The sequence below is a fragment of the Melanotaenia boesemani genome, chromosome 21 (genome assembly GCF_017639745.1).
Source record: "Melanotaenia boesemani isolate fMelBoe1 chromosome 21, fMelBoe1.pri, whole genome shotgun sequence".
NCBI classification, from domain to species: Eukaryota; Metazoa; Chordata; class Actinopteri; order Atheriniformes; family Melanotaeniidae; genus Melanotaenia; species Melanotaenia boesemani.
Window position 1 is genome coordinate 27,934,400 of NC_055702.1, and position 25,808 is coordinate 27,960,207.

Sequence of the window (25,808 nt, forward strand, 5' to 3'; positions counted from 1 at the left end):
GGCCCGTCTGTACGCAGGTTGTTCCACAGTCTGGGACCAGCAACAGCAAAGACCCGATCTGCGTGAGGGGAAAGGAGCTCGGATAAACTGGGCTCTAAAATAGACAGACAGCCAATGGAGCGCATTAGAATGATTCAATAGAGTTTCACAATGTCCAAGCTCGTCCCAGCCTTTGTCTTTGACATGCCCCTCCTTACCTACAGGAACTCCTCACCCCTCACACCTCCTCACACACCCTCTGTTCTACAGCCACAAACACCCTCCAAGTTCCCAGAACCAAGCTCTGCAGCATGGGTGATCGGGCCTTTTCAGCTGCTGCCCCAAGACAGTAGAACACCTACCCGACCACCTGAGAAGTCCACAGTCTTTAGAAGTTTTTAAGCAAAACTTGAAAACCTTCCTTTTAAAAAAGCATTCTGCTAAATAACATTTTATAGACTCTTTTTATTCCTGTTTTCAGCACTTTGAGATTCCCTGTAAAAGTACAATAAAATGTATTATTATTATTATTATGGTTATTATTATCATCATTATTATTATTATTATTATTATTATTAATAATAATAATAATAATGTTTTTCTATTATAGAATTTGCTTTCATTTTTAGTTTTATCATTATAACAGATAAAATTGGCTTTATTATGACTAAACCTTCATATTTCTAACCATAAAACACGCCTGTATGTTTTTACTGGAAACATGTTATTTTAATGGAGCAACTGTCAGCAGCCATTTTCAACTCTTACTCTTCTGGTCTCTTTCATTCTTTCTTCATAATTTCTCCCCTGTTTTTCCTGTTAATTCCTCCCCCTTTTGTCTGCACTTTTAAATGTTCTTTTCATTGCGGCATCATGCAAGCAGCATGTTTTGAGATGCAGCACCTTAAAAAGCTTTAGAAACATGAAACCAGAAATCATGCATCGCATGCACAGAAGTCACATATGCAGTTATATTTGGACAACTTATTCGTATCAAGACTATTTGTTATTTTCCCACTTTGATAGTGATGTAATTTCTCTTAAGTCTTCAGCTTCTGAAACAGCAACTCTCCAAATGTTTTTCATATCTACAGGCTTCATAAAATATTCTGTTTAATGAAACCAAAACCAACTAACTAGGTAAATATGCTCCAACAAATCACACATGAGTGAATCATGACCATGCATCACCTTCAGCACAGTCCATGGATCACTAGTTTAATTAGTTTAATTTTCTTTCAAAAAGAGAAAACAAATATTTAGTCTTTTATTTAATCTTTTATTTCAGTACCAAGAAAGGATTTTGGACATGCAAACAATTTGTTTTTTTTTACAAGTAAAATGTAAGGATATAAACGTTACAGGGCAGCTGCCCTCTTGCCTCTCTATAGGCTGTCCACCCCTGTCACAAATGCATTTTCTTTAAAAATGTGGTTTTATTTCAAAGCTAATAAACAGAATTTCCAAAAGTATATATTATATAGATAGATAGATAGATAGATAGATAGATAGATAGATAGATAGATAGATAGATAGATAGATAGATAGATAGATAGATAGATAGATAGATAGATATCATTTTTTTTAACTAAGTTAGATAAGAACAGATTTTACTGAAAGGGTAAAGGTAGCGGCTTTTATTAGGAAAACCGGAACTCGCGCTCTCATCGCTTGATGTTACCTTGACAACAGTACCTCCACTACAGACCGGACGGTGTCGGATTGGAGGTGAGATGATTGCAACAGAGCGCTGGGGGAGGATCGAGAGGCAGGCCGTGGGGGTGAAAGCGCGACGTTAGCGGCGGAAACTTCACTGAGACTCTTCAGGGAGGAAGTGGAGCTCGAGCGAAGTCCGCACTCAACAGGTGTCTCTTCCCTGCATGGTCGCGGTGTGAGAGGCTCCCAGGTTGTCCGGAAAGTGGGCTGAAAAGTTGTCTTCGGTCAGTCAAGCGACAAGATGTCCCACCTTCGACCCAGGCTGTGTGTGCTGGAGAAGGGAACCAGCGGCTACGGGTTCCACCTGCACGGAGACAAGGGCAAGACCGGGCAGTTTATCAGGCTCGTGGAGCCCGACACTCCCGCCTCCGCGGCCGGGCTGCTCGCGGGAGACCGACTGATGTTCGTGAACGGGGAGAATGTGGAGGGGGAGAGCCATCAGCAGGTGGTGGGCAGAATACGCGCGACCACCGGGGCTTTGGAGCTTATCGTGGTGGACGCCGAGACGGGGGAGCTTCTGAAGAAACACAACCTGCAGTGCCGAAAAGAGTTCGTCACGCAGGGGATTCCCGTGCCCGGCGGGGACAGCGACTCAGACCGCGGGGACGCTCACAGCAGCAACGGCACCCCGAGGGAGTCAACTCCTGTCCCGCGAGAGAACGGAGACGCCTCCTCCGAGAGGTCGGGGAGGTCGAGTATCAGCTCCAGCACCAAGGTACCAGCATTATATTATATTATATTATATTATATTATATTATATTATATTATATTATATTATATTATAAAAGGTATTTGAAAGATTTATTTTTAATTCTTAAAATAAATTTAGTTACGTTATATTTTTAATTAAGTTTAATTATTTGTATTAAATTAAAAATTAAAAATTTTCTAAATTAAATTAAGTTAATTTACATTGCTTTCTTGTATTATAATGCATGATGGTATTTTTTAAAATTATTTTATAATGATATATAATGATATAATAAAAATGTTATATTAAATTAATTCAATTAAATTGTATTTCCCAAGTTATTTTATTATATTAATTAATTTAATTAAATTATATATTTATTTTTTAAGCTATTTGATATCATTTTATACTATTTTGAAATTAATAAAATGAAATAAACATTTGTATTTATTAAATCAGCTTGTGTCTGGATGGTAGAATTGTCAGGTTAAGATGGTCAGTCGGCAGCGTTTTGCCCTGTGAGCAGAATTAGGAGCTTTTATCTCCAATCAAAACACACTCAGCTGAGGTACCAGTGATGTAAGCTCACCTGCATTGTTTACTATAAAATAAGTTTATTTACTGAAACATTCTTTTTGGGGAAAAATAATAAAGTCAACCTAAATGTCTTTACAAGTAAGTTAGCTGATGAAAAATAACATCCAACAAGCTGTTCTTGATGGGTTTTATTTCGGTTTTTAAATTACATTGATGAATCTAGAAATATTCAAGACAGGGAAAAAAAAAAAAAAACGATTGGATCCAGAGACGGACACGGACCTGGTCCACATATCTGAAAATGTACCCTTTGTTTGTCCACGCAGACACTGAAAACGTCTGTTTTGGAAAGTTGTTTAGAGTTATAAATGTGTTTAAAAAACTTTCTAGCTGTTACCTGTTGACCAGGGTTAAGGCATGTGGTGTAAACCACTGTGTTTTCTTTTTTGTCTACACCAACATTATAAACTCGTCACATTTTTCAGCCGCCAAGCAGCAGCTTCTTATGGGATCCAAGCCTGGCCTGACGCAAAGGTTATGTGGAAGTAGATCCTCTGTTAAGTCGGCGTTTCTAGCGGCGGACAGACTGCGGTGCGCTGGAGAGGCGACACGGCTCGGTGAAACGTGCCAGGCCTCTAATCTCTCCTGTTAACACACTCTTTGTCATGTTAATATTTGTCAGCAGCTCTGCTTCCTGTCTGGGATTCCTCGTCAGGTTTGGCTTGTTGGACAAGACTTCTTGTCACACTTGGAGCACGTCAGTCATAATCAGCATCCGGTGTCTTCTATTATCTGAAAGCTGTTTGGGAGAAGTGAGCTGAGATAATAGCGTAGATTTAGCTGCACACACCCAAAGCCTCTAAAACCATTATAAATAAAGTGCTTTCTTAGATTTACAAGCGGTTAGAGACCTTCAACACGAAGCTTTCTGTGGTTCTCCATAACGCTGCGTCTTCTGTGGTCTGACATTAAAATATTTTATGGGGTTAATCTTTGAAAGGGTAAACAACATGGCTGTGGATTTGTAGGCTGCGTAACTGCTTTAGCCAGAGCAAAGTCTGGCCTCTGATTTAAAGCTTGTGTAACAGAACTGCATCACAGCCTCGTTGTGGATGTTTACCTGCATGGAGCTCTCTGAGCTGAATCCACCAGGACAACAGCCATTAGGAGACGCCTGCCTCTTTTCTCCATTCGGTGTCTAATGTATTGTTTGCTCTGTTGAATCCAGACAATATTATTTAGAGATAATTCTGATTGGCTAGTCCATGATTTCATCCACTTGAAGTTTATGTTCCACCAGGCCAAGAGTGGCAAAACCCACTCCCACAACAAAGTTATCATTGACTGTGTTTGAGGCATGGTTGCTGAACTGAGAGGGGACGGTAGCGACATGTCTCGATCCATGTCCAGCACCTCCGGAGGTGTCCCTATCATTTTCTGTGCTCTCCGATTCTTTGCATGAGAATTAGGTGATTAGGAAGTATTTGCAGAGGAAAGTGTGTATTTGATATGTAACAAAACTTTATTGTGTCCACGTGCAGTTTGCACCTGTTGCTTGCGCAGGTAGAAACAGGAAATGTCCTGTTCTTGTCGACGCGGGTGGCCCGTACCCCCGTCATTTATACCCTCACCTTCAGTGAGTTGGCTGGACGGATGCTGCAGACCTTCCTGCCACATTCCTGCCTGATGGAAAACTTGGCAGAGGCCGAGTGATGGTATGATACTGCCCTCTGATACCAGCCCCCCAGTGGGATGCGGTTGAGTGGGCTGGCCAGCAATGACGTGAAACCAGGCAAACAATAGTTCCTTTCACGTGACTGCATTTGATTAGACGCTGTGTTGCAGTCCAGAGCTCATCACTTAACGTTTCTCTTTTTTTTCTTTACAAAATCCTCCAAACAAAGAAAGAAAAAAAGACATGTTCGCCATATTTTGGTACCCATCCCGGCCTCCAGCAGCTGACTCCTCTACCACACCGAGGTCCGTCACCATGGAGATCCCCAGCAGCAGAAAGGAGCTTTGTCCACAGTGTTTGCCTGTGGAGAAAAGCTTCTGGGCCTGAAAGAAAAAAAGACGGCTCTCACGGCTCTCTCCTCCTCAACAAGGAGGCCATGATGACCCTGAAATACATACAGCCAGACTTAACACGCACTGTAATAAAGCTGGAGTGTTGGTCACAGAGGGCTGTGTGAGGATTCAACAGCAGTTTGTGAAAATATCACATAGAGGATCAGAGTATCAAGGAGTTTCTGATCCAGAATACCAAAGCAAACTCAAGACAACATGAAAATAAATTAATAAATTGAGTTTGGAAGTAATATTTCATGGTGATTCATAAACACAAAGTTTACAAAAACAAAAAGGACAATTAGCTCCAAATAAATAGCACATGTGCCAAAATGCTGACCTGTGGTTGCCAGTTTGGTAATGTTTGGGGTAAATGTGAGGCTTCTTTCATGGTTTCAGTCTCTGCATGCTCAAACCAAGTGGAAGTTACCAGTTGGAGTTCCAGTTAAAACATCTGCCTTATGGGCAGCTTCCTGTAAGTGGTCTGGAGTATGTTGTTATGGTGATTGTTCAGCAAAGTTTCTGCTTCTTATCTTGGCCAAAAACAGTGAATTAGGACAACAAAACTTGACAAAGTTTGTTGTTGAATAATTAGAAGTATACTACTGTAAAGACATTGGAAGAAATCCTACACTGACTAGCCAAAAAAAAAAACAAAACAACAAAGCTCACACTAATATTTAGGTGGACCGCCTTAAAACTGATTCCATCAGCATTCACTGTGTCGTCGTTTCTAGAAGCTTCTGCAGTGTTATAAGATTTATTTCCATCCAGTGTTGCATTAATTTTTCACCATGATCTTGTATTGATGATGGGAGAGTCTGACAACTTCAGGACATACCAAAGGTTCTCAGTGGGGTTCAGGTCTGGACTCTGGTGGCCAATCCATGTGTGAAAATGATGTCTCCTGTTCCCTGAACCACTCTGTCACAGTCGAGCCCCATGAATCCCACACTGTGCCATCAGGGAAGATGGAATAACCTGCTCTTTCATTATATTCAGGTATCAGCTGACCTCATTCTCTGCTCACATAATGTTGCTGAACCCAGACCTGAACCTAGACCTGACCACCTGCAGCAACCCAGATCATAAACTGTCCCCACAGGCTTGTACAGTAGCACTAGGCATAATAGCTGCATCCCTTCACCCTCCTCTAATCTTACCCTGATGCTCCATCACTCTGGACCAGGGTAGATCTGGACTCATTAGACCACATGACCTTCTTCCATGGCTCCAGAGTCCAGTCTTTATGCTCCCTAGCAGCCTGAAGCCTTTTTCTCCAGTTAACCTCACTGGTTAGTGGTTTTCTTCTGGCTCCACAGCTGTTCAGTCCCTTGAGTTCCTTCACATTGTTCATGTGGAAATGTTCTAACTTTCACTATTAAACATGGTCCTGAGTTCTACTGCTGTTTTTCTTCCATCTGGTTCCACCAAACATTCAACTGATCCCAGATCATTCAGGATGTTTTTCTGACCACATTTCTTCCTGGAAGACGATGGTTCCCCACCATCCTTCCAGATGTTAATGATGCGTTGGACAATTTAACCCAGTTTTAGTACTTTCTGCTTCCCCTTAGACGTTTTCTCTGCTTGATGCCAATAATCTGACTTTTCTTAAACAGACACGTCTTTCTGCATGGTTGTTTGAGAAATGAGAAGCTGCTCGCTGATCAGTGGTGTTAAAGGACTTGTTGCAGCTGGAAGATAGTCGCCCATGCAGGAATTATCAAATAGGAGGCTCCCACCTGTTTGCTGAGTTAAATCTGGGTGGCCACTTTATATTATCCATTACACTTTAAAAAAAAAAGGCAGTTAAACCATATTTAAAACTTTTTATTCATTATAAAAAATGTTATCTTGTTTAGAAAGTGGTGTACTAGACAAGAGCAGAATGTGTAAGATTAATTATCATGTTACTCAATCCTGATTGTTTTATGCACATATTAGGTTAAATCCTCTTACAGAGACACAGTTTGAGGTCTTTCACAACCAGTTTTAGCTGAAAAAACTTCTTTCAAGACCTCCTAGTACCAATTCACAAACACAGCAAAAATGAGATATGTTGATATACGGGGAAAACACTCAGCTTGAGAATAATCAGACTATAATCTGGAGAAATAATCTGCCAGTGCAGCAGGATAATTACACTGGAGAGGATTCCCTGAAATACGAAGAAAACATATTTTTAGACGACATGCATCTTACCACCAGTGGATGGATAATGGATTCAGTGTAAAAAGCCTTGAAAAGCACTTTACACATCAAATCCATTATTAATGATTTAATTTGGTGTAAATGATTTGCTTTGTTTAAAGACAAAAATCTCTTAATGTTATTAATGAATGATCTTTTTTCTCAAAGGGAGAAACAAGCTGAAAGAAGCGTTGACAAAGTTTTTTTACTTAAAAATTGACTTGAAATGAGTGTTTTACAACGTGTTTTAATATATTTCTTCTCTAAAGCTAAGCTATTTTTTGATTTTTGAGTGTAATTCTCTTACTGCAACGACGACGTATTTCACTGGATTATCGTCTGAATCTTAAGTTAATGGCGGTTTTTTTCACACTGAGTTTGTGTTTCAGGCCTTTTATTTTACGACATTTATCAATAATGAGTAAATGATCACATAATCATCACAGCAGCTAACTTTTTAAAAATAGATTTTCAGGATGTTTTTAGTCTTTATGGATAACAGGATCATTACGAAGGAAGCTTTGACATTTAATAAACCGTCCAGGCTGGAGCTGAACATCATTCACTCAGCCTGAGTATCCATACTACTGTTTACCTTTGATAGGTAATGAACATGCTAAATTATCCTTGATATTAACAGATATTGACTAAAACTGAGGCTTTGTTTTGCTTTAGTTTGGATTTTAGCTGTTTCAGCTGCGAGAGATCCATTTAATAATTATACTCCTTCATTCCTCTAAGACTCAAAGTTCTGTAGTTACAGAGGAACTTTGATCCTCTTCAGCATATCTCATCTTTTTTTCCAGCGTTTCACAATCTCTCTTATCACTTCACTTGCATAACCCTAAGAAAGAACAATTAATCTGACTTTTAATTCATGAGTCAGGGTTGCCATAAAGCTGCATGACGGAGATGCTGCTCAACAAAGTGGATTTCAATTAAAGAACTGTGTCTAACCTGAAGCTGCATCCACAGAGAGTAACATGCATCTACCACCAGCTGAAACTGGGTTAATTAATCAGTTTTACAAGGTGAAAAAGTGCTGAATTTGTTAGGAATTACTCCACAACTTTAATTTCCTCCTACCAGCGACGCCTGCACTTTGATGCCCACAAATACACTCGATGAAATCTACTCTGGTTCAGATGATGAAATGTAAGACTCCACTTCCACAAAAGTTAAAAACAGAAATGAAAACAGGATATAGTGACCTGCAAGTCTCATGAATCTATACTTTTTTATTCAAATCAGATGTTGAAAATGAGCTTTTTCACTCTTTCATTGAAAAATTTGAGCTTATCTTAATTTAAAGGCAACAACGCATCTGAAGCGTTGGAACAGCATTATTTATCACATTTCACCATAAAAACATCACCATCACTACTATGTTGCTAAAAGACCTCTGTTTAGACCTGGACATGATGCCTAAGAAGTTGATTTTAGTCTTTCTTCTATCTGTTTGTAAATGAAAACAAAGGGCGCACTAATATTTAAGTTTTTGTCTCTGCTTTCGACAGCATTCTCTGGGTCATTGTTTCTAGAAGCTTCTACAAGATTTATTTCCATCCAGTGTTGCATTAATTTTTCACCAAGATCTTGTACTGATGATGGAGAGTCTGACCACTGCACAAAGCCTTCTCCAGCACATCCCAAAGATTCTTAACGGGGTTCAGGTCTGGGCTCTGGTGGCCAATCCATGTGTGAAAATAATGTCTCCTGTTCCCTGAACCACTCTGTCACATCATCTTGGAATATGTCTGTGCCATCAGGGAAGATGGAATAACCTCCTCATTCAGTATATTCAGGAATCAGCTGACCTTATTTTTTGGACACATAATGTTGCTGAACCTAGACCTGAACCTAGACCTGACCAACTGCAGCAACCCAGATCATAGACTGCCCCCACAGGCTTGTACAGCAGCACTAGGCATGATGGCTGCATCCATTCATCCTCCTCTCTTCTCACCCTGATGCTCCATCACTCTGGACCAGGGTAGATCTGGACTCATCAGACCACATGACCTTCTTCCATGGCTCCAGAGTCCAGTCTTTATGATTCCTTGGAAATTTAAGCCTTTTTTTATTATTATACTCACTGATAAGTGATTTTCTAATGGCTGCAGAATGGTTTATCACCAGTCCTTCCTTTCACTTTGTTCATGTGGAAATGTTCTTACTATCATACATAGCCCTGAGTTCCACTGCTGTGATCACCGATCATTCGGGATGTTTTCCGACCACATGCGGTGGACAGTTCAAAAACCAGCTCAAAAGACAGTCATCCATTCAGTAATTATCCAAAGGAGGCTCCTACCTGTTTGCTTAGTTAAATCCAGGTGGCCGCTCTTTTTTTGGCCAGGTGTGACATCTAAAAAGTGACTGGTCTGTCATCCCAACCAGTTTATGAGTTGATCAGCAGCTTATCTTGTCTTTTTTCATTACTGATTAACTGTTGAGGTGATTTATCAAGCTGAACTGTCAAACCTGCTTTTTCCTGGGACTGACACAGAAACTGCTAAATCTCTACATTATAGGACAAGTTCTTCCTCAGCGGTTGAAATGACCAAAGTCTTTGATTTATTTGACAGAAGGGCAGAAATTGGCTTTGCAATCTACAGCGACGACAGTTTGTGCAGCTAAAATAAGTTTTATTAAGAGTGGAGTTAGAAGATTAGTGACTGGTAGTTTTCTAGAAAGTTCATTTTCCTTTGACTGGGTGCATGCTTGGCCTGGTGTCAGGACGGTTGGTTCATTTCTGATGAACTTTATTCTCAGCCACTGCTGTGCAGACTGTGGTTGCAGGAAACCACCAACACAAAACAGCAGCAGCCATTTCTGAAATATTTAGTTGTTTTTTTTAGGAGCTGTTACAGTATTTTTAGGTTATGTAGTTTTTACAAATAAATTCACTGTTGAGTGTAAATATCTGGGGGCATTTTAGATGTATTTTAGCTTTTATGTGCTTGCATAACATTTTCAGATGCATTAATGACAGGAAGTCTGTAGAGGAGGATTGTGCTCTCGTAGATGCTGCTGCTGTGGCAGCACCTGCTAAATGACCAGACCTGCTGTCTGGGTGGAAACTACAGGAAGACGTAGAGCACGAAACATGTAGAACAGCTGTCTGCCGCCATTGTTATGAGACATTATTTTCATCAGCTGAGTTTTCGTTCGGGCGTACTGTGAGCCTTTGAGCTGTTTTCAGTATAAAACACTGGAGACTCTTGACGAGACTTCTTTGCTTTGTATACACTTAATGTCATGGATCTTCCATATGGTGCAGGTTCTTGTGTGGTGTGTATGTTCCAACATAGGGACTCCTGAGAGTACAACATAGGGACTCCTGAGAGTACAACATAGGGACTCCTGAGAGTACAACATAGGGACTCCTGAGAGTACAACATAGGGACTCCTGAGAGTACAACATAGGGACTCCTGAGAGTACCGGGGAGCAGTTTTCCATCTGATGGGTCTTTACAAAGGCTGCTATCCAAAACAAATACCATAAAAGTGCTGTTGGCGTCATCTGACTGGGCTCCTCTGCTGTCTTAAACAAACATGCGCACAGGTACAAAACACTCCAACCTCATGTACATGAAATTTGCACTTTCACTTTTTCGCCTTAAATCGTGCAACTTTTTATTTATTTATTTAACTTTTAGCAGCAGAATGATGGTCTGGCTGCGGTGAACAAATTTGCTTTGCCAAGAGGAGCTTTATGGGTATAAGTCTCCTCTTGGTAATCCAGTTTTTCTTTAATTTAAATTTTTATTTATTTATTTATTTTGAATTATGGAATTTACATAATATTGCTAGACCTGACCAGAGGGGGCAGAAAAAAAAGGAGAATAGTGAACAGAAATGAAAAGGAGAGCAGAGAAAAGAAGATAGAAGGCAACAACCCCCCAATCCAAACAGAAACACCAGACAACCAACTGCTGCACCCGTACAGAAACACACCAGAGAATTTCCTACAGCTTTTTACAGCAAAACCAAGCTGACGTGCCCCAGAAGTTGTTTGTTGTTTGTTTCTCCTGTTTTGCATGTCGTGTTGCTCAGACCTGCAAAGGAACAACAAGATGTAAATTAGTGTCTAATGTTAGCTCTGCACAGCAAGTTTTCATTTTACTAAAGTTCATTAAGGTGCAATATGTTCCTTTCTCAAGATGAATAGATCAAATAAAAATAAAAAACACCCTCTTCACCATCCAAGCTCCCTTTCCAGCCTTTATTCTTATCCTGCATGAACACCTGAACCTTTTTTGGAACTGATGCAAAGACGGTTTTATTCTCTTTTTTCCTGCAGCGCTCTTTGAATGCGTAGCTAATCTGTCCAGAGAAAGCCTGTAGATCCATCAGGATTTAATCAGGATATTTGGCATGACAGGGATTATAATTACTACTGTTGCAGTTAATTAGTAAAGTATCTTTGAAGTGTCTCCCCCTTTTAGAGTCTGGGTGCATTGATAGTTTGCTGTATATGGGCCTCTGTCCTCCAGCTTTGTGCTCAGCTGGCTTTCAGCTCAGATTAGTCGGCAGCATGATCAAACTGATAGAGACGCCTGTTTACTCACAGACGTAAATATGTGGGAAAATGCACATGCCATATGAGACTGTTAAAGGTCTTTTTGTCCTCAGTTAAACACGTCCTAATTTCTCATTTTGTCAGCATAATAAAATGTTTACTAGATAAAGTTTTATGTAAGCTAAGCTAGTCCACATTAATGATTTGGGCTCCTCTTGGTGAACCAAGTAGGCCCTTTTTTTAAGTGCTGCTGTTGTGCTAGCTACCTAACAGTACAGAAACAAGTAGTTAATTAATGCAAATTAAATGGGTTTTCTTTATATTTACATTTCTTCATCACTTCTTTTTGATGACTTTTATAAATCCTGGATGAGAATGAGGAACGTTTATTGTCATTGCACAGATGAAATCACAGCTGCTTTTGGTCAGATAAAAAATGTTAGTTAAACAAAACTAAATCAACTGTAGCTGCCAGAATAAAACCAGCGTTGCCAGACTGGACTGGTTCCAACACAGTTTTTATTCTGATTTTGCAGGTACAATTATCTTTGGGTGGATTTTAAGTGACCGTTCTACAGGTTGTATTGAAACACACTTCATCCAGTCAGCACCACCTGACCCGTCTGCATCACTGGTTGGCTGTTGTCACCTGTCAGCCAGCGCTGATAACGGAGACTGACTGGTGATGTTGTTCTTAGCAACAAGTCGAGCTGTAACGTAGACTTAGATTTGTCCATGTAAACGGAGCTAATGAGACGCATAAGCCCGTTTCCAGCGACGTGGCCGGATCGGTACGGACCGGTTTGGTTTGGTAAATCCTGACCTCTGTTACGTTTCCACAGCTAACCGTACCCTTACCTGGAAGGTGGCGTATCGGCCAGACAGCAATAAATGCTTTGACTAGGTAACAGCTTCACGTCATAGCAACGCAGCAGAGAAGTCAAAGAGGAGGATGGTGGACGTCCAGCAGATTGTTCTTTCTTCTTGTTTTGTGGCTTTAAACAACATAAACACCACAGTAAATTTAAACATGGAGCTGTTCCTGCTTTGTTTTTATTGCCAAGTCACACAGGAAGCGATGAATCTTTTGACTAAAGCAGTGTGTCAAGCTCCACCCCGAAGGTTGGATCCATAAGATTGGGACCTCCGTGGAGGCGTCCTTACCAGATCCTTGAGCCGCCTCAGCTGATGTTGTTTTATTACTAATATTAACCACATACCACACATTAATTCTGAACATCACGCTTCCTGTAACTGAAGCCAATGTTTTATTATACACCACTCCTCTCCCTGCTTCCTCTACCTCACCTGTGTCACGCTGTGCTGCACCTAACCTGCCTGTCAAACATCACTTCATCAAATAATCAATTACAAATTGCATTCATTTCAAATCTCTTCAAGTCTGTGAACACAAGGAAACTCTAGCATTAAATTCTGTGACATCGTTACCTAACCAGAGCGCTCCTCCTCGGTGGCCTTTTGCTTTTTAAAAAATGATTTTAACAGGCTCATCTGAAACTGCAACCCGTGGTTGATCCCTTACGGTGTGTATGGGATCGCCAACATTGTTTAATCTAACCAGCGTCAACTACGGTAGCGTCGCATTTGCTGTTCATCATAAAATCTTCATTGGAAAGTCTAAAGCAGCTCATTAGCAGCTATCTTTTTTCTCCCCAGACTCCACTCGTAATAAGCTTGTGGAGAGCTGTAGAAGTTTACCTTACCTGCAGGCGTAACTAATGAAGTTTAATTAGGCCCACCTCTCTCCTCGTCACCGCACTCTGCATGCTGCGTTCACGTTCAAAGCAAATGTCTGACAGCAGAGTATCCTACCGCTGCTGCACTTCTGGAGGCGGCACTGCAGAAATTTTGTTGTTGTCCATGTGAAGCGATTTAATTCTCAGCATTTTTAAGGTGTGACGTTAATATAGCTGTGATGGCCCGCCACGGCTGGGTCGGTGTAGGGAAACACGAACTGGGTTGTTTCTTCTGCTGCTGGTTTGCTTTCCTTCTCATATAGTAAACAACAACAGCAGCTAAAATAGTCAATATTTAGCCAAGTCTTTGGTGTTATATGTGTTGTTGCATTTTATTTTATTTATTTTTTTAATGATTGGTGCATTTATAAAGAAACAAAAAGAACACCGGGTGTGTCAATGATGTGATAAGTTATACCAACACAGAAGAGAAAAAAATAAATAAAACAAAGAGTAAAAGAAAAATCGAAAGAAAAAGATGCAAACCGATGGATGGACACACATAGAAGCATTTAACATAATTTAGATACTCATTTTAATTAATAGTGATACCAAGATAATAAGAATAAACTCAGACCTTTGCATGCAGGTTCAATTAGCTGGGGTGGATGCCACACCACCCAGGGCACCCCCACCTCTGAATACCACCCAGCCTCACCCACAGGCCACGTTCAGCCTGTGTTCGGATAGTTTTTCTTACGGTCTTTTTGGTCTGTGGCTGATGTGTGATGCATTAAACATGGGGGGAGCACTGAGCCTGTGTCCTGCAACGGGCTGGAAATCGTCGACTATCTGGCACCCCTGCATGCAGCTCGTAATGTCCTGCACAGCCCCAGTGTTTTAAGCTAGGGGAGTTGCATTACTTGTAAAATTTTAAAGGCAGAAAAGACATGTTGGACTTGTTCAGTAGAAGGTGAAATAGCCTCACATACATCAGTTTCATCTGACTGCTGGGTTTTATGGGTGGATCCTGTGAGAAAACCACTTCCTGCTAAAATAGTTGCTATTGTGCAGAAGCTCCACTGTTTGTTTTCATCAGTGCAAGTTAATGAGAAGTGCTGCAGGTCCTAGTCCTGCACAGCTGAAAATGACTGTCCTTTAAATGACTGTCCTCCAGATTAATGCCTACAAAGCATTTTTAATTGTCTCATGGTCCACCTCTCACCTCATCTCTGTTGCTTTGTCCTGTTCAAACAGAACAAGACAAAGATGTCTTCGGCATGAGATTTGGATGATATTTGAACACTTGAAATCCCCAGAACGATGGCTAAGATGTGGTCAGTGCCAGCTGGTAACAAGCCCCGGGTTCTGCTAAATTTAGTAAGGAACTGAGCCCCTCGTGCAAGTCTTGCTGCTGAGACCTTCTGTGAATTCCAATAATCCCTGAACTTAACTTGAGTTGATTATTTCGAGACGTTGATGTGAGAGGGGAAGCTGTTTGCAGCTGACCTGTTGGAGTGGTAAAGCAGGGTCCAGAGATGTGTGACAGTCATGTTATTTATTGCATGTTTGAGGTGTAGCTATGAGTGGAATTATGCCCAGATACACTCGCCATAAAGTTTTTGTATCTTTTGCATCTCAGTTGCTCAGTTCAAGGTCCTCAGATAAGTCATCCCTCATTATGAGAGACTAGTTGGAAGCACAGGATCTACTGTTTAACTACAGTCAGCTGTAAAACCATTAACCTTTGATATTGAACGAGCCGAGGGGAATGTTTATGGTGGTGGTTGTCTCTTGTTCCATTATACTTAAACCAGGCTAATCCTGCCTCCATGATGTTGTGGGAGATTAAAAAGCAGATGTTGTTTCTGGCTGTGTAAAAGCTTTTGTTCTTTTCACAGATTTTGTACTCATTTCTGTTGATTACCCACCAGTGCTGTTACTGCTTTAACATGCATGTAAAACAAGCTATGAGTGACCTCAGGGACCGTTAGCAACAAACAAACCAAACAAACAGCAGGAGAGGCTTTTTGTTGCTGTACGTCTTAATGCCAAGTCGTGCAAAAGGAGGAAGGATGTGACTTCATGTTTGGTCAATGACATCAATTCCAATTCTGATATTTGAAATTGGATATTTGCAGATACTAAATCAGCTTACATGAACATCCGTTGTGATCATGGTCATGACTGCTGTTGTTGTAATTGTGTAAGGTTTCACTTCTTAATAAGAGAGCAGCTGGTAAACTAAAATGATCCAGTTTAAATGTTTTCCAAAATTATTTATAAGAATAAAACCTTCTAAATAAATCAAAGATTATGTATGTAAATAATCTGGGAACGTTTTGGTCTGCAGTATCAGTTGGGAAAACTCGTTTCTTCTGAAGTGGACATAAAAGCTACTTTTCAATCAAGCTGGAACGTCTTCATTTTAGTTTAATTTGAAGATGGTACAAACAGGACTGTGCTACATGTGTTTAAGATGCTGCACAGGTTTACAGCAACAATGTGAAATATGTTTGTCATGCTTAACAAGCTGCAGCTATGAGCAAAACTGCTTCACCTTTTTCATGTGAGTCGCAGTGTCACGCAGGATTAAAACATTTTAGCTCGCAGACTTTTCCAGCTGTGCTCGATTTGCAACTGAAAACAGTACAAGAGGAAACTGCGAAGAACAAAAATAATCGGATCCTTTCATTTCTATGATCGTAATTGTGATTAAAATTCGATTAATCGCTCAGCCCTATCTGGATGTTCTGCAGGCATTTTTACATAACAAAAAACTGAAAGAGAAATAAAACAAAACAGGTGGACCAGAAATAAGAAAAAATGGCTTTAACTTTTAAGAATTAAATTATTTCAACCCATGTTGTCATTTTCTTCTCTTGGCACTAACGGTCTTCCATACAGATGCATGCCAAGCAGCAATAAATGTGTAATCTATATTACTCATCACTCATCCATAGTTATTACTTTAGTTATGTATCTATGTTCACATGTAGCACATAGTAGATAAATGTTTAGATATGCAGGAAGGTGGGGCTGTAAAATCTGATATAATGCCTTGAATAACTGGTTAAAGAGTAAGTTAATCAGTACTGAAATACAACCCCAAGTTCCTTCAGCAGCAAGTCATGGAAGACTTTGTCCAGTGGTGTTATAATTCAGCTGTCCCCGCCCTGTTTGGCTGTTTGTTCATGACTCTGTTGATACTGTGTTGTTCATGTACATCAGTTTTCTCCCTGAACATCCAAAAGCAGCACTTACAGACACTAAAGACCAAAGATGCACAGTCTGAGACAAAAACCGAGGAAAAAATCGGTTTATTTATTCTGCTCTCAGCTTGATCAGAAGCCTCTACAGCCAGATATTAAAAGAAGTAGCCAGTGAGCTGCACAGAGACGGAGACGTGCTTACCTGCCTGGACTTGGGTGCAGATTACAGTGCGTCATGTCTGCCAGAGAATGACATGATAAGGACTACACACATGCCCAGCACAAACAGGACATCTTGTTCTTCTCTGGATCCTTACTGTGGCATTCCTTCTCAGCTTCCTTCGCCCCAAACATCATTATCAATCCTCCAGCTGGGTGTTGTCACCACACCCAGACCTTGACCTTTCAGCCATCTTTCCATCCAGTTTGACAAGAAACAGCTGATCCTGCAGAGACCAACCCCTCCCTGCATTAGGATATTAGTTCTCTGAGAAAAATACTGTTGGTGTAATATAGTAATTAATTACATTAGATACAGGATGATTTTAAGTTTCTTTTACTAGTTTTTAAGTGTCTGAATGGAGTAGCCCCAGAATATTTATCTGACCTCGTTTAGGTCGACCCTCCAGAGCCCTTAGGTCAGCTGACCAGATGGTCTTTGGCTGAGCAGAGTCCGCTCTACTGCATTTTATCTGTTTTTATTTTTTCTTTTGTTGCTTTGCTTTTATTTTTTCTTATTGTTTATGACTGTTTTTATGTGAAGCTCTTTGGTTGGCCATCGACTTTTAAATGTGCTCTATAAATAAAGCTGACATGGACCGTTAATAAAGATATAAAGCATTGTGTGTGTTTTGGTGGTGGTGGTTGGTGGTTATTTCTGGACCTCCTGCTGTTTCACCGTGTGATTCGTTGCTCCCCTAAAGTTCGGTAACTGGATGATGTCACATACTATTCAACAGCCTACAAAGTATTTGTTGTTGGTCTGTCTGAGCTCCCCTTATCAATGCTGGAGTTGACCGAAGGCTTATTTAATTAATAAGTTGGAATCTCATTACCTGTTGAGGGACGGGAGGTTTAAATGGCAGCACTGCTGTGGCTGTAACGCCATCAGCTGACGTCACTGCAGCTCTGTCTGTGTGTTTGTCTGGAGCTGGTTTTCTGTTATTGATTATAGATCAGATGTACAGAAGTACGTGACATCTGCTGGTGAAGATGCAGGTTTTAACCAACCAAACCCCTCCCCTCCACCTCGCCACGGTTTCCACATCCACCAGCACAGTAATGGCCCAGTCAGTTGGTTTGTAATTGAAATGGACAAACAGAAATGTAAATCTAGAACATAAAAGGCCATGTTGGTGAGCTATTTGGTCTGAGCAGCTTCACCCTTCATCAGTCTGAAGCCTCTTACACAAACTTTCTGTCGTTTCTTTAACTCACAGCTGCTAGTTGTGAAGATCAGGGCTCAGATTCACATCTGCCTGCAGCGTCTGCAGACCAACACGTCCTTAAGACCCCGAGTTCTGTCGCTTATGGTGAAAAGTTCCTGGGAATGGTGGTGTGTAACTCTGTGGGGTAAATTGTGATGGGTACCCCTTTTACCTAAAGGGTGAGCAAAGTAAAAACCACTGTTTATTCAGAGATCAACCAGTGAGCAGAAAGTTCTATGTGTGTGTGAAAAGAAGAAAAATAATGCTCCTCTATGGCTGGAATAAAGCCAAGAAGACGTTTCTGATGCACGGTGGCGCCACAAAGCAGCTGAGCTGGAGTTGGTTTAGTGAGGATAGCAGGTAAATAGTAGCAGGAATAACTGGAAATGAGGAAAAAGTGGAAACATGGAAATAGTTTCTGTTGTGTGTTTGTTTCAATAACAATATTTTTTCTCCTGAAAGCCAAGACTTGAGAGAACGATGAGATGAGAAAAGGTTTGGTCACTGTTGATCTGTGTGTTATTTCTACAAAGTTCTGTTAGTAATAAATTCTGCTTTCTTCTTCTGGTCGGCCTTTATGCTGCTACATCTATTCATACATTCATTTTACATCATCATCGCTGTCCTGAAAACTTTGGTTTATTTGCATAACCCCGGTAAAATGAGCAAGATGTCTCACTATGGGATGCCCGCCTCTCTGCAGCCCTCAGAAGCTTTATCTTGTTACCCCAATCCTGGTTGGCTGGTGAACGTGTCCGTCTGCATCAGGTAGTGCCATCCACCTGCTCGTGCAGACAGCACTGTCTCATTCATCCATCAGTCCAGTTCTTGTGTCATGTGACACCTCAGCATTTTCTCCCTGTCTCCCCTTCTTTAAGAACGGCTTCTTGACAGCCTCGTTTCCACGGATACATTTCTGATGAGGCTTCAGCCAACAGTAGATGGATCAGCTGAAGGTCCAGATGCATCTCTCAGGTCCTGGTTCAGGTGTTGGATTTGTAACTGGTGCTACACAGATAAGCTGAATGCACGTAGATTTGGGCGTTGGTTCCTCTGCTGTACATAAATGCATTTTAAGCCACAGAGTTCTCTGTGTTGCTGAAACCTGCTAGTTACTTGTGGATCACCTTGTTGGTTCAAAATACAAAATTTAATCTGTTAAACTTCTTTGTCTGACATCTTTTCCAAATGCATCAAACACAGTAGGAAAAAAAACGTGTCTTTGTGAGAAGCTGCTCATAAGAAAGAGCCCAAAGATATTTAATACAGGTTGTTTGCTTACAGATCTGGTTCATCCCTTGAGTTTCATGAATGAATCACAGGTCAGTGTTAAATTGTTTCTCTAGAAAAAGTGAAAATGTCATGTTCAAGGACTGGACTGGAAATGGGAAATTTTCTTCAACATCATACTGTGAAGAAGCTGCGACCACAAGAGCAAAGTGATTATGTAATTCAGCTGTGTGGAGGTCCAAATGTTCAGAGGAAAGCCTGTACCTTCGATTAGGAGATAAGTTTAGCATAAAACATTCCAGCATGGGCCTGTCAACCTCAGTTATCATATCATCCTTATCTTCACAAACAACCGTGAGCTTTGTCATGAATGTGAAAGGTTCATCTGTCGCCACACCTCGCGTCCTCTTCCAGATCGCACGCTGACCACCGCCGGGCGCTACAGCAATCATCAACCAGCCAGCTTTCATATAAACCTGTGGATCAATACATAATCTACCTTGTGAGAGGTGCAGAGGGAGAATTTGTCACGAGTCAATGCTGAGGCTGCACCACTTGATCTGAAACGCTCACTTAGCAGGGAATCATTTACAGATAGCAGCAGATAGCTGATGATGATGATGCACAGATAACTGCTCTTATCAAGAGGTAGAAGAACAACAAAAGGGTGGAGAAGCTTTATTGTTTCGTATTAATCATGATTGTTGGCACATGTTGAGTTTAAAACGACTGGGAAGAAAAGAGAAAGCAGTGGGTGAACTGGCTGGTTAGAGAACATTAAATATTTGTGTCCACGGCGACGACTGCACGACACTTTCCTTAAAGATGGCCATTTCAAGCCACAATATGATTAGAAATTATTTGACTTTTCTTTAAATATCCTCATCCAAACATCTGCCGGGGCTTGTTAGCGTTGTCATGGAGACATGCTGTTACGTTTCCACTTCGTTTCCAGTGTTGTCCTGACGTTGGTCTGCAGAGCATCGCAGTTTATTTTCCAGCTGGCGTGACAGTGAGAGACGCCTTTCCCTCGCTACCTGACTAACGCCAGCATCATCAGTTAGTTTTCTCAGCTTGGTGGTTCTTCTTGATGCAAGTGGAAATTCACCATCAGCTATGAGGTCCACTAGTTGCTCTTCATATCTAACATCAGCCTTCATCTGGTGACAAAGCTGCTGATTTCTTTGCCGTCTGTTGGCCGTTTTGCTCTAATCACTTCATAGTCATTTGCTAGCTTTACCAGCAGAGGCTGACCTGGACCTCATTTACATTTATTTTCTTGAAGAAGTTCCACACAGAAAGGTTTAGTGGTGATGTGTTTGTCACTGCTTCTCTATTAGCATCAAATTTCGCGGTGACACACACGTTTTTACCAGTTCGAGCAACAGCGAAGCGTTGTGTTGTTTTTTCCTGGTGATTAACAGAGTTTGGTAGGAAGCCATTACCCTCGGGTGCTGATTAAAACAAGACTGTCAGACATTAACACGATATTCACATACACTTTTTCATCTCTTACAGCTAAACAACTGTTTGAAAATAAAAAAAGTCATCATCCATCCCTAATTTGATTTTAGATTTACTTCATTCGCAAGAGTTAATATCTGACAAAAATAAGTCAAATCAGAAACATTAAAAGCTAAAATGTTTTGCTAAAAAGCTAAAATTTAGGTTAAAATACTTATATTAAGATCAGTTTTCTAGAATTACTTTTCTAGTAATGTCTTCTTTTCCTAATGAAATTTGTATTTACTATCTTTAAATCAGACCCATATTGTCATTTTCTTCTCTTGGTACTAATGTGCTTCCATACGGCTGCATGTCGTATTGGCTTGGAACATATAACAGCTATTTTACCATTTCTAATCGATAGTTTTTTATATTTTGACCAGCCTGCTAGCAATGTTTTCTCTTTTCAATAAAATCTATATTTACTATCTTCACATAATTTTGATCTAAGATTAAAATAAATGCCATAAGTAATTTTCAATTTTGGCCCTAATGGGCTTCCATACTTTAGCTATTTGCATTTAGGACGGGTTGTTGGAAAGGCAGAAATTCTACAATCATTTCTAGCTCATGGTGTCAGTTCAGCAGCATCTTAACTACATGTGTGACTACAGCGTGAAATGGGCGGAGCGACGCTTCACCTGTACACGGGATTACTGACGCACTTATCAGAGCCCAGGCCACTACGGGATTAACCTCTGCAGTGGAGCATGGATGCTGCTTCATTCAGCAGATAATCCAATCTCATTATGCAGGAGCGTTTTTCAGGATCCTGCAGGTTTCCAGCTTCATACGTGACCACATGAGCAGCACATGTGTGTGTACACGATGTAAAAAACAAGTTACATGACGGTTATTTACAGCCATGATGTGGACTCCTGTTTGAAGCTTGGAGACATCTATGATTTAAACCTCCTGTTAGAAGTTTAGTTTATATTAAAGATTTTATATAATCCACAGTTAAAAAGTATTGTTAATAAAAATTATTAAGTTAAAGTTGTTTAACTTTACATCAGAAAGTTTCTCTCCTACAGTTGTTTAGAAGACATTAGAATGTAATGATATAGATTATCTGCTCAGTGTCATTCAGATTCTGTGATTCAGATTCTGGAGGTACGTCCTGTAAAATGTCAGCCAGTGAGGCCACATCCACTCCACAGCTGTGGTGGCTGTGGGCGTCACGTTTGCAATAAAAAAAAGTTTAAATGTCAACAAACCAATTTAACTACAGCTCAGCGTCGCTGCGTTTCCTCCTCATGTTACCTCACTTAACCAATCAGATCTGAGCGTGGGTCCGCCGTGAGAAGAGACAGACCTGTTTACAGTCGCCATGAATGATGTTCGATGTTATGTGTAGAGTTGCTAAAAAAAATCTCAAAATTTCAGTGTCTGATCATCTGAAGAGGCCCTTTATGTCACACACACACACACACACATACATATATATATATATATATATATATAGAAATATATATATATATACATACATATATAAAATATAGTGTATCACAGACACAAAATATCGTTAAAGTTGCTTTAGCTTAGTCCTGTAGCTTTGAAAAGGACAGTATATGATAACATGAAATTTACGTCACACAAAAGTAAGAATGAAACTTTAGTTGTCGTTTTAGGTGTAATGTAAAATAAAATTAAGCTCACAAGTTTAAACAGAAACAGACTTTTGGGGGAAGTTAATTTTAGTCATCTGAGCTCAGGCCTCGAGTGTGAGGTCTACAGTTGAACCAATAAAACAATTAGTTTTTACAGAGTTCATCCAAAAGCAGAAAACCCAGCCTGATTAATCTGTGTGTGTCATCAGATTTCTGCATCAATATGATTCTCAGGAACTTGAGCTGATGCAACGTGAGCTGTTACATCCTGTCCTGAACCTGCAGGGGAACTGTCCCCGAACCTCAGACTGAGAAGTGTTTGTTCTTTTCTTCTTCCTTCTCAAGCTTTCCGTCAGAGAGATGTCTTTCTGTTGACAGATGTTTGTAGGAAACAGGTTGATGATGATGTTAGGACAGATGTGAATAATGTGAGTACCAAGAGGAGGTTCTCACATTTCACCGCAGCTTATTTACGCCAAGATAAAGAAAAGAGGGATCCGAGCAGAACATGTCAGATCTAATGTAACAGATATGGATGCCCTTTTTAGCTGCCCTTCAGATATCAAATTTTGTATGGCAGAACTTTTTACAGCTTAACAAGACAAAACTGAAGTCTTTAGCTTAATTTCCACCGGGTGTGTGTGCGTTGCATTCTGGCTGCACTGCGGTAACGTAATGTTTTCATGGTTCAGCAGCACAAATCTGCATGGGGCTTTTATTTTGAAAATTACTGGAAGCTTTTACGCTGCTCCCGTGTCTGATTTCCTGTCTGCCCCTAACTGAACTGCTGCGTTTGACGTTCTAGATGTATGCATATGTTTAGCAGAGAGCCGCGACAAGGCGCTTCTGGGACGCTTCTGACACGTGTCATGGTGCCCGGTAGAAACCAACCATTGACTAAAACGACCGGAACAGCTGGGAGGCCGCGGCGCAGCCGGAACAGCTGGGAGGCCGCGGCGCAGCCAGAACGCGGCGCACATGCACTAGGTGGAAATTGGGGGTTATTCCTCGGCCTCAAGACCTTGAGAGAGAAACATGTTTCTAAACTACAGGTACTGATCCATCTTTGCAAGTGGAAAACCTGGACGCCACTTTTGACTCTGGCCTTAGTTTTATCCCACTAGAAAAATAGGTTTTTAACATCTGGAAAACATCACCAGAGTCCGCCCTATTCTCTCTCAGGCCAACACGGAGATGCTAATGCATGCTTTTACCACTAGTCGCATAGAGTACTGTAATGCTGAGGGCTTCCCAAAAAGAGTATTTTGGCTCTTCAGTTACTACAGAATTCAGCTGTAAGTGTACCATTACGCCTGGAACAGAGGAGCTCCGAGCTGCAGAGAACGTTCATGTTTTTAAGAGCAGGCTCAAAACTCACCTTTTTAATTTGGCTTTTACTTAGTATTTATTGTTTTAGTGTGGATATTTCATTTATTTTTTGTAACCTGGTTCTTTTCAGAGACATTTTATTATATTTTAACACATTTTACTAATAATACTTTTTATCGTAGCGTTTTATTAAATTCTTTTAAGCTTTTACCGTTTTTACTGTTTTATTATATTGCGTATTTTCCGGTGTTCCTCAGAGGGAGTGCTCTGTGCTGGGGGTCGCGCCGGTCGCGTGGGGGCGTCTTCCGTGGTATTGGTCTTTTGGCTGGTGCCCGTGGTCGCTGTGGTCCGGTGGACTCCTTGTGCAGATGGCTCCTGTGATAGTGTTTCCTTACAAGGCTGCTCTGAGCTCAGCCACATATTAATGTGTGTGTGTGTGTAATGTGTAGTGTTGGAGATGGGGAGTTCTTACATTTTAGTGTACATTAAGATTAAATATGCTTAATAAATAAAGTTTGATTAAGATAAAAGATAACAGAAAATTTCCCTCCATGGCTCATGATAGCATCTCTGATATCACACACTGCTGCAGCGTGGCTTACGGGAGCAGAAATGATCCACCACACCTCAGGCCACAGCTGTGTTTAATATCTGCGGCTCTGACGTCCTACTGAACAAGGACAGTTTAAGTCGGGTTTAGAAACCGCACCCTAGTTACTGAGCGAAAATCTGAGCCTGTGGCTGGAAATGTCAAAATTTCCAGTCGCCTTGAAAAGCAGAGTTAAAGCTCATTTATGCTCCTGCTACGTACGCAGATAGGTACGTCTGGTTCACATATCATTTCTCTGATACTTTTACGTGTCCCTTATGTGAAAGTCCAGTAAGTATTCTAGTCAGTTTGTAACTGAACACAGGGAATATTGTTGAGGTAAACATTTTTTTGATGAAGTCATTTTAATCCCTTTATTCCATTCATGCATGCTAACCGCCAGCTTGCCAATGGTATTTTCCATAGACGTTAGCCAAAAGCTAACTTATCGATGTCTCTATATGCATTCATGTGTAATGTTACGTGATTTCACTGAGACAATGAAAGTATTTCCAGTGGGATACTGATGTATTTTCTGTATGTTTGCTTAGTTTTACACTTTTCTTAAGTAAAGCTTTGGATCTTCCGCACACACAAGCGGCGGCAGAATATGTACGTTACATTCTTAAAAAAAAATTATGTTGCTGCATCGATGCAGGATCGTCCACGTCCGCATCTCCATGCATCGTAGAAACGATTCAATCTAACACCTCTCATTTTTCCCACATTGTTAGAAGGTGGTCACCGATTTTCACATTCAGATTGAATCTTTGTTTTCTGCATTGTTTCTTATTGAGTGTGTGTTTCTGGGAAATAAAGTGAAAAATCTCAGCTGCCACTTGGATTATGATGTTTGTCGGTATGATGCCTCTGGATGGTCAGACTGTTCGCAGACAGCAGAGCCTTGTTTGGATAACTTCAATAACTGGATGAAAATCGTAGAGTTGGTATGAAAAGTAAGATGTCCGTGTTTTAACATGCAACAATATTGGACATTAATCACGTTCTTTAACGTCTACTCAGCCAATCTCAGTTAGTGCCCACCAACCAAAATGAGCCGCTCATCCGGTTTCTTCTCACCAGTAAAACTAAAACAAGGCGTGTTTGCATTGACTGCTTCAAGGTGAATAAATCAGACAATCCCTTCAAGCCACAATTTATTTACAGTTAGATAAAAACAAAGAAAATACAAGAAAAATTTAAGAAAAAAACAAACAGAAAAAGACTGGAATAAATAAAACAAACAATTAAATATAAAATAAATTAAAAACTAGTAATGAGAAAAATAATATAAAATAAATTCATAAATAAGAGTGAATAAAAGCAAATGGAAAAATAAAATAGTTTGTTAAAAAGAAATAAAATACAAACCAGAAGGGGTTGGGGTCAAGGGGGGAAATGTGCAATAAAACCAGGCTGATGGTTGCTATGGTGATTCCCTCCTGATATCAGGGATCTGGAGTGATGTGTTTCCCAGGAAACACGGCGTATTTCCAGGAG

At 40.5% G+C, this 25,808-nt stretch overlaps 1 protein-coding gene across 1 annotated transcript in view; it reads left to right on the plus strand.

Annotated features, from left to right (window-relative positions):
- The first annotated feature begins 1,715 nt into the window (after positions 1-1,715).
- The window catches only part of slc9a3r1a (SLC9A3 regulator 1a), a 33,928-nt gene continuing 9,835 nt past the window's right edge, over positions 1,716-25,808 (plus strand). The window contains exon 1 of the mRNA XM_041974348.1: positions 1,716-2,410. Coding sequence (XP_041830282.1) covers positions 1,937-2,410 — 474 coding nt within the window. The 5' untranslated portion in view covers positions 1,716-1,936. The remainder of the gene's footprint in view (positions 2,411-25,808) is intronic.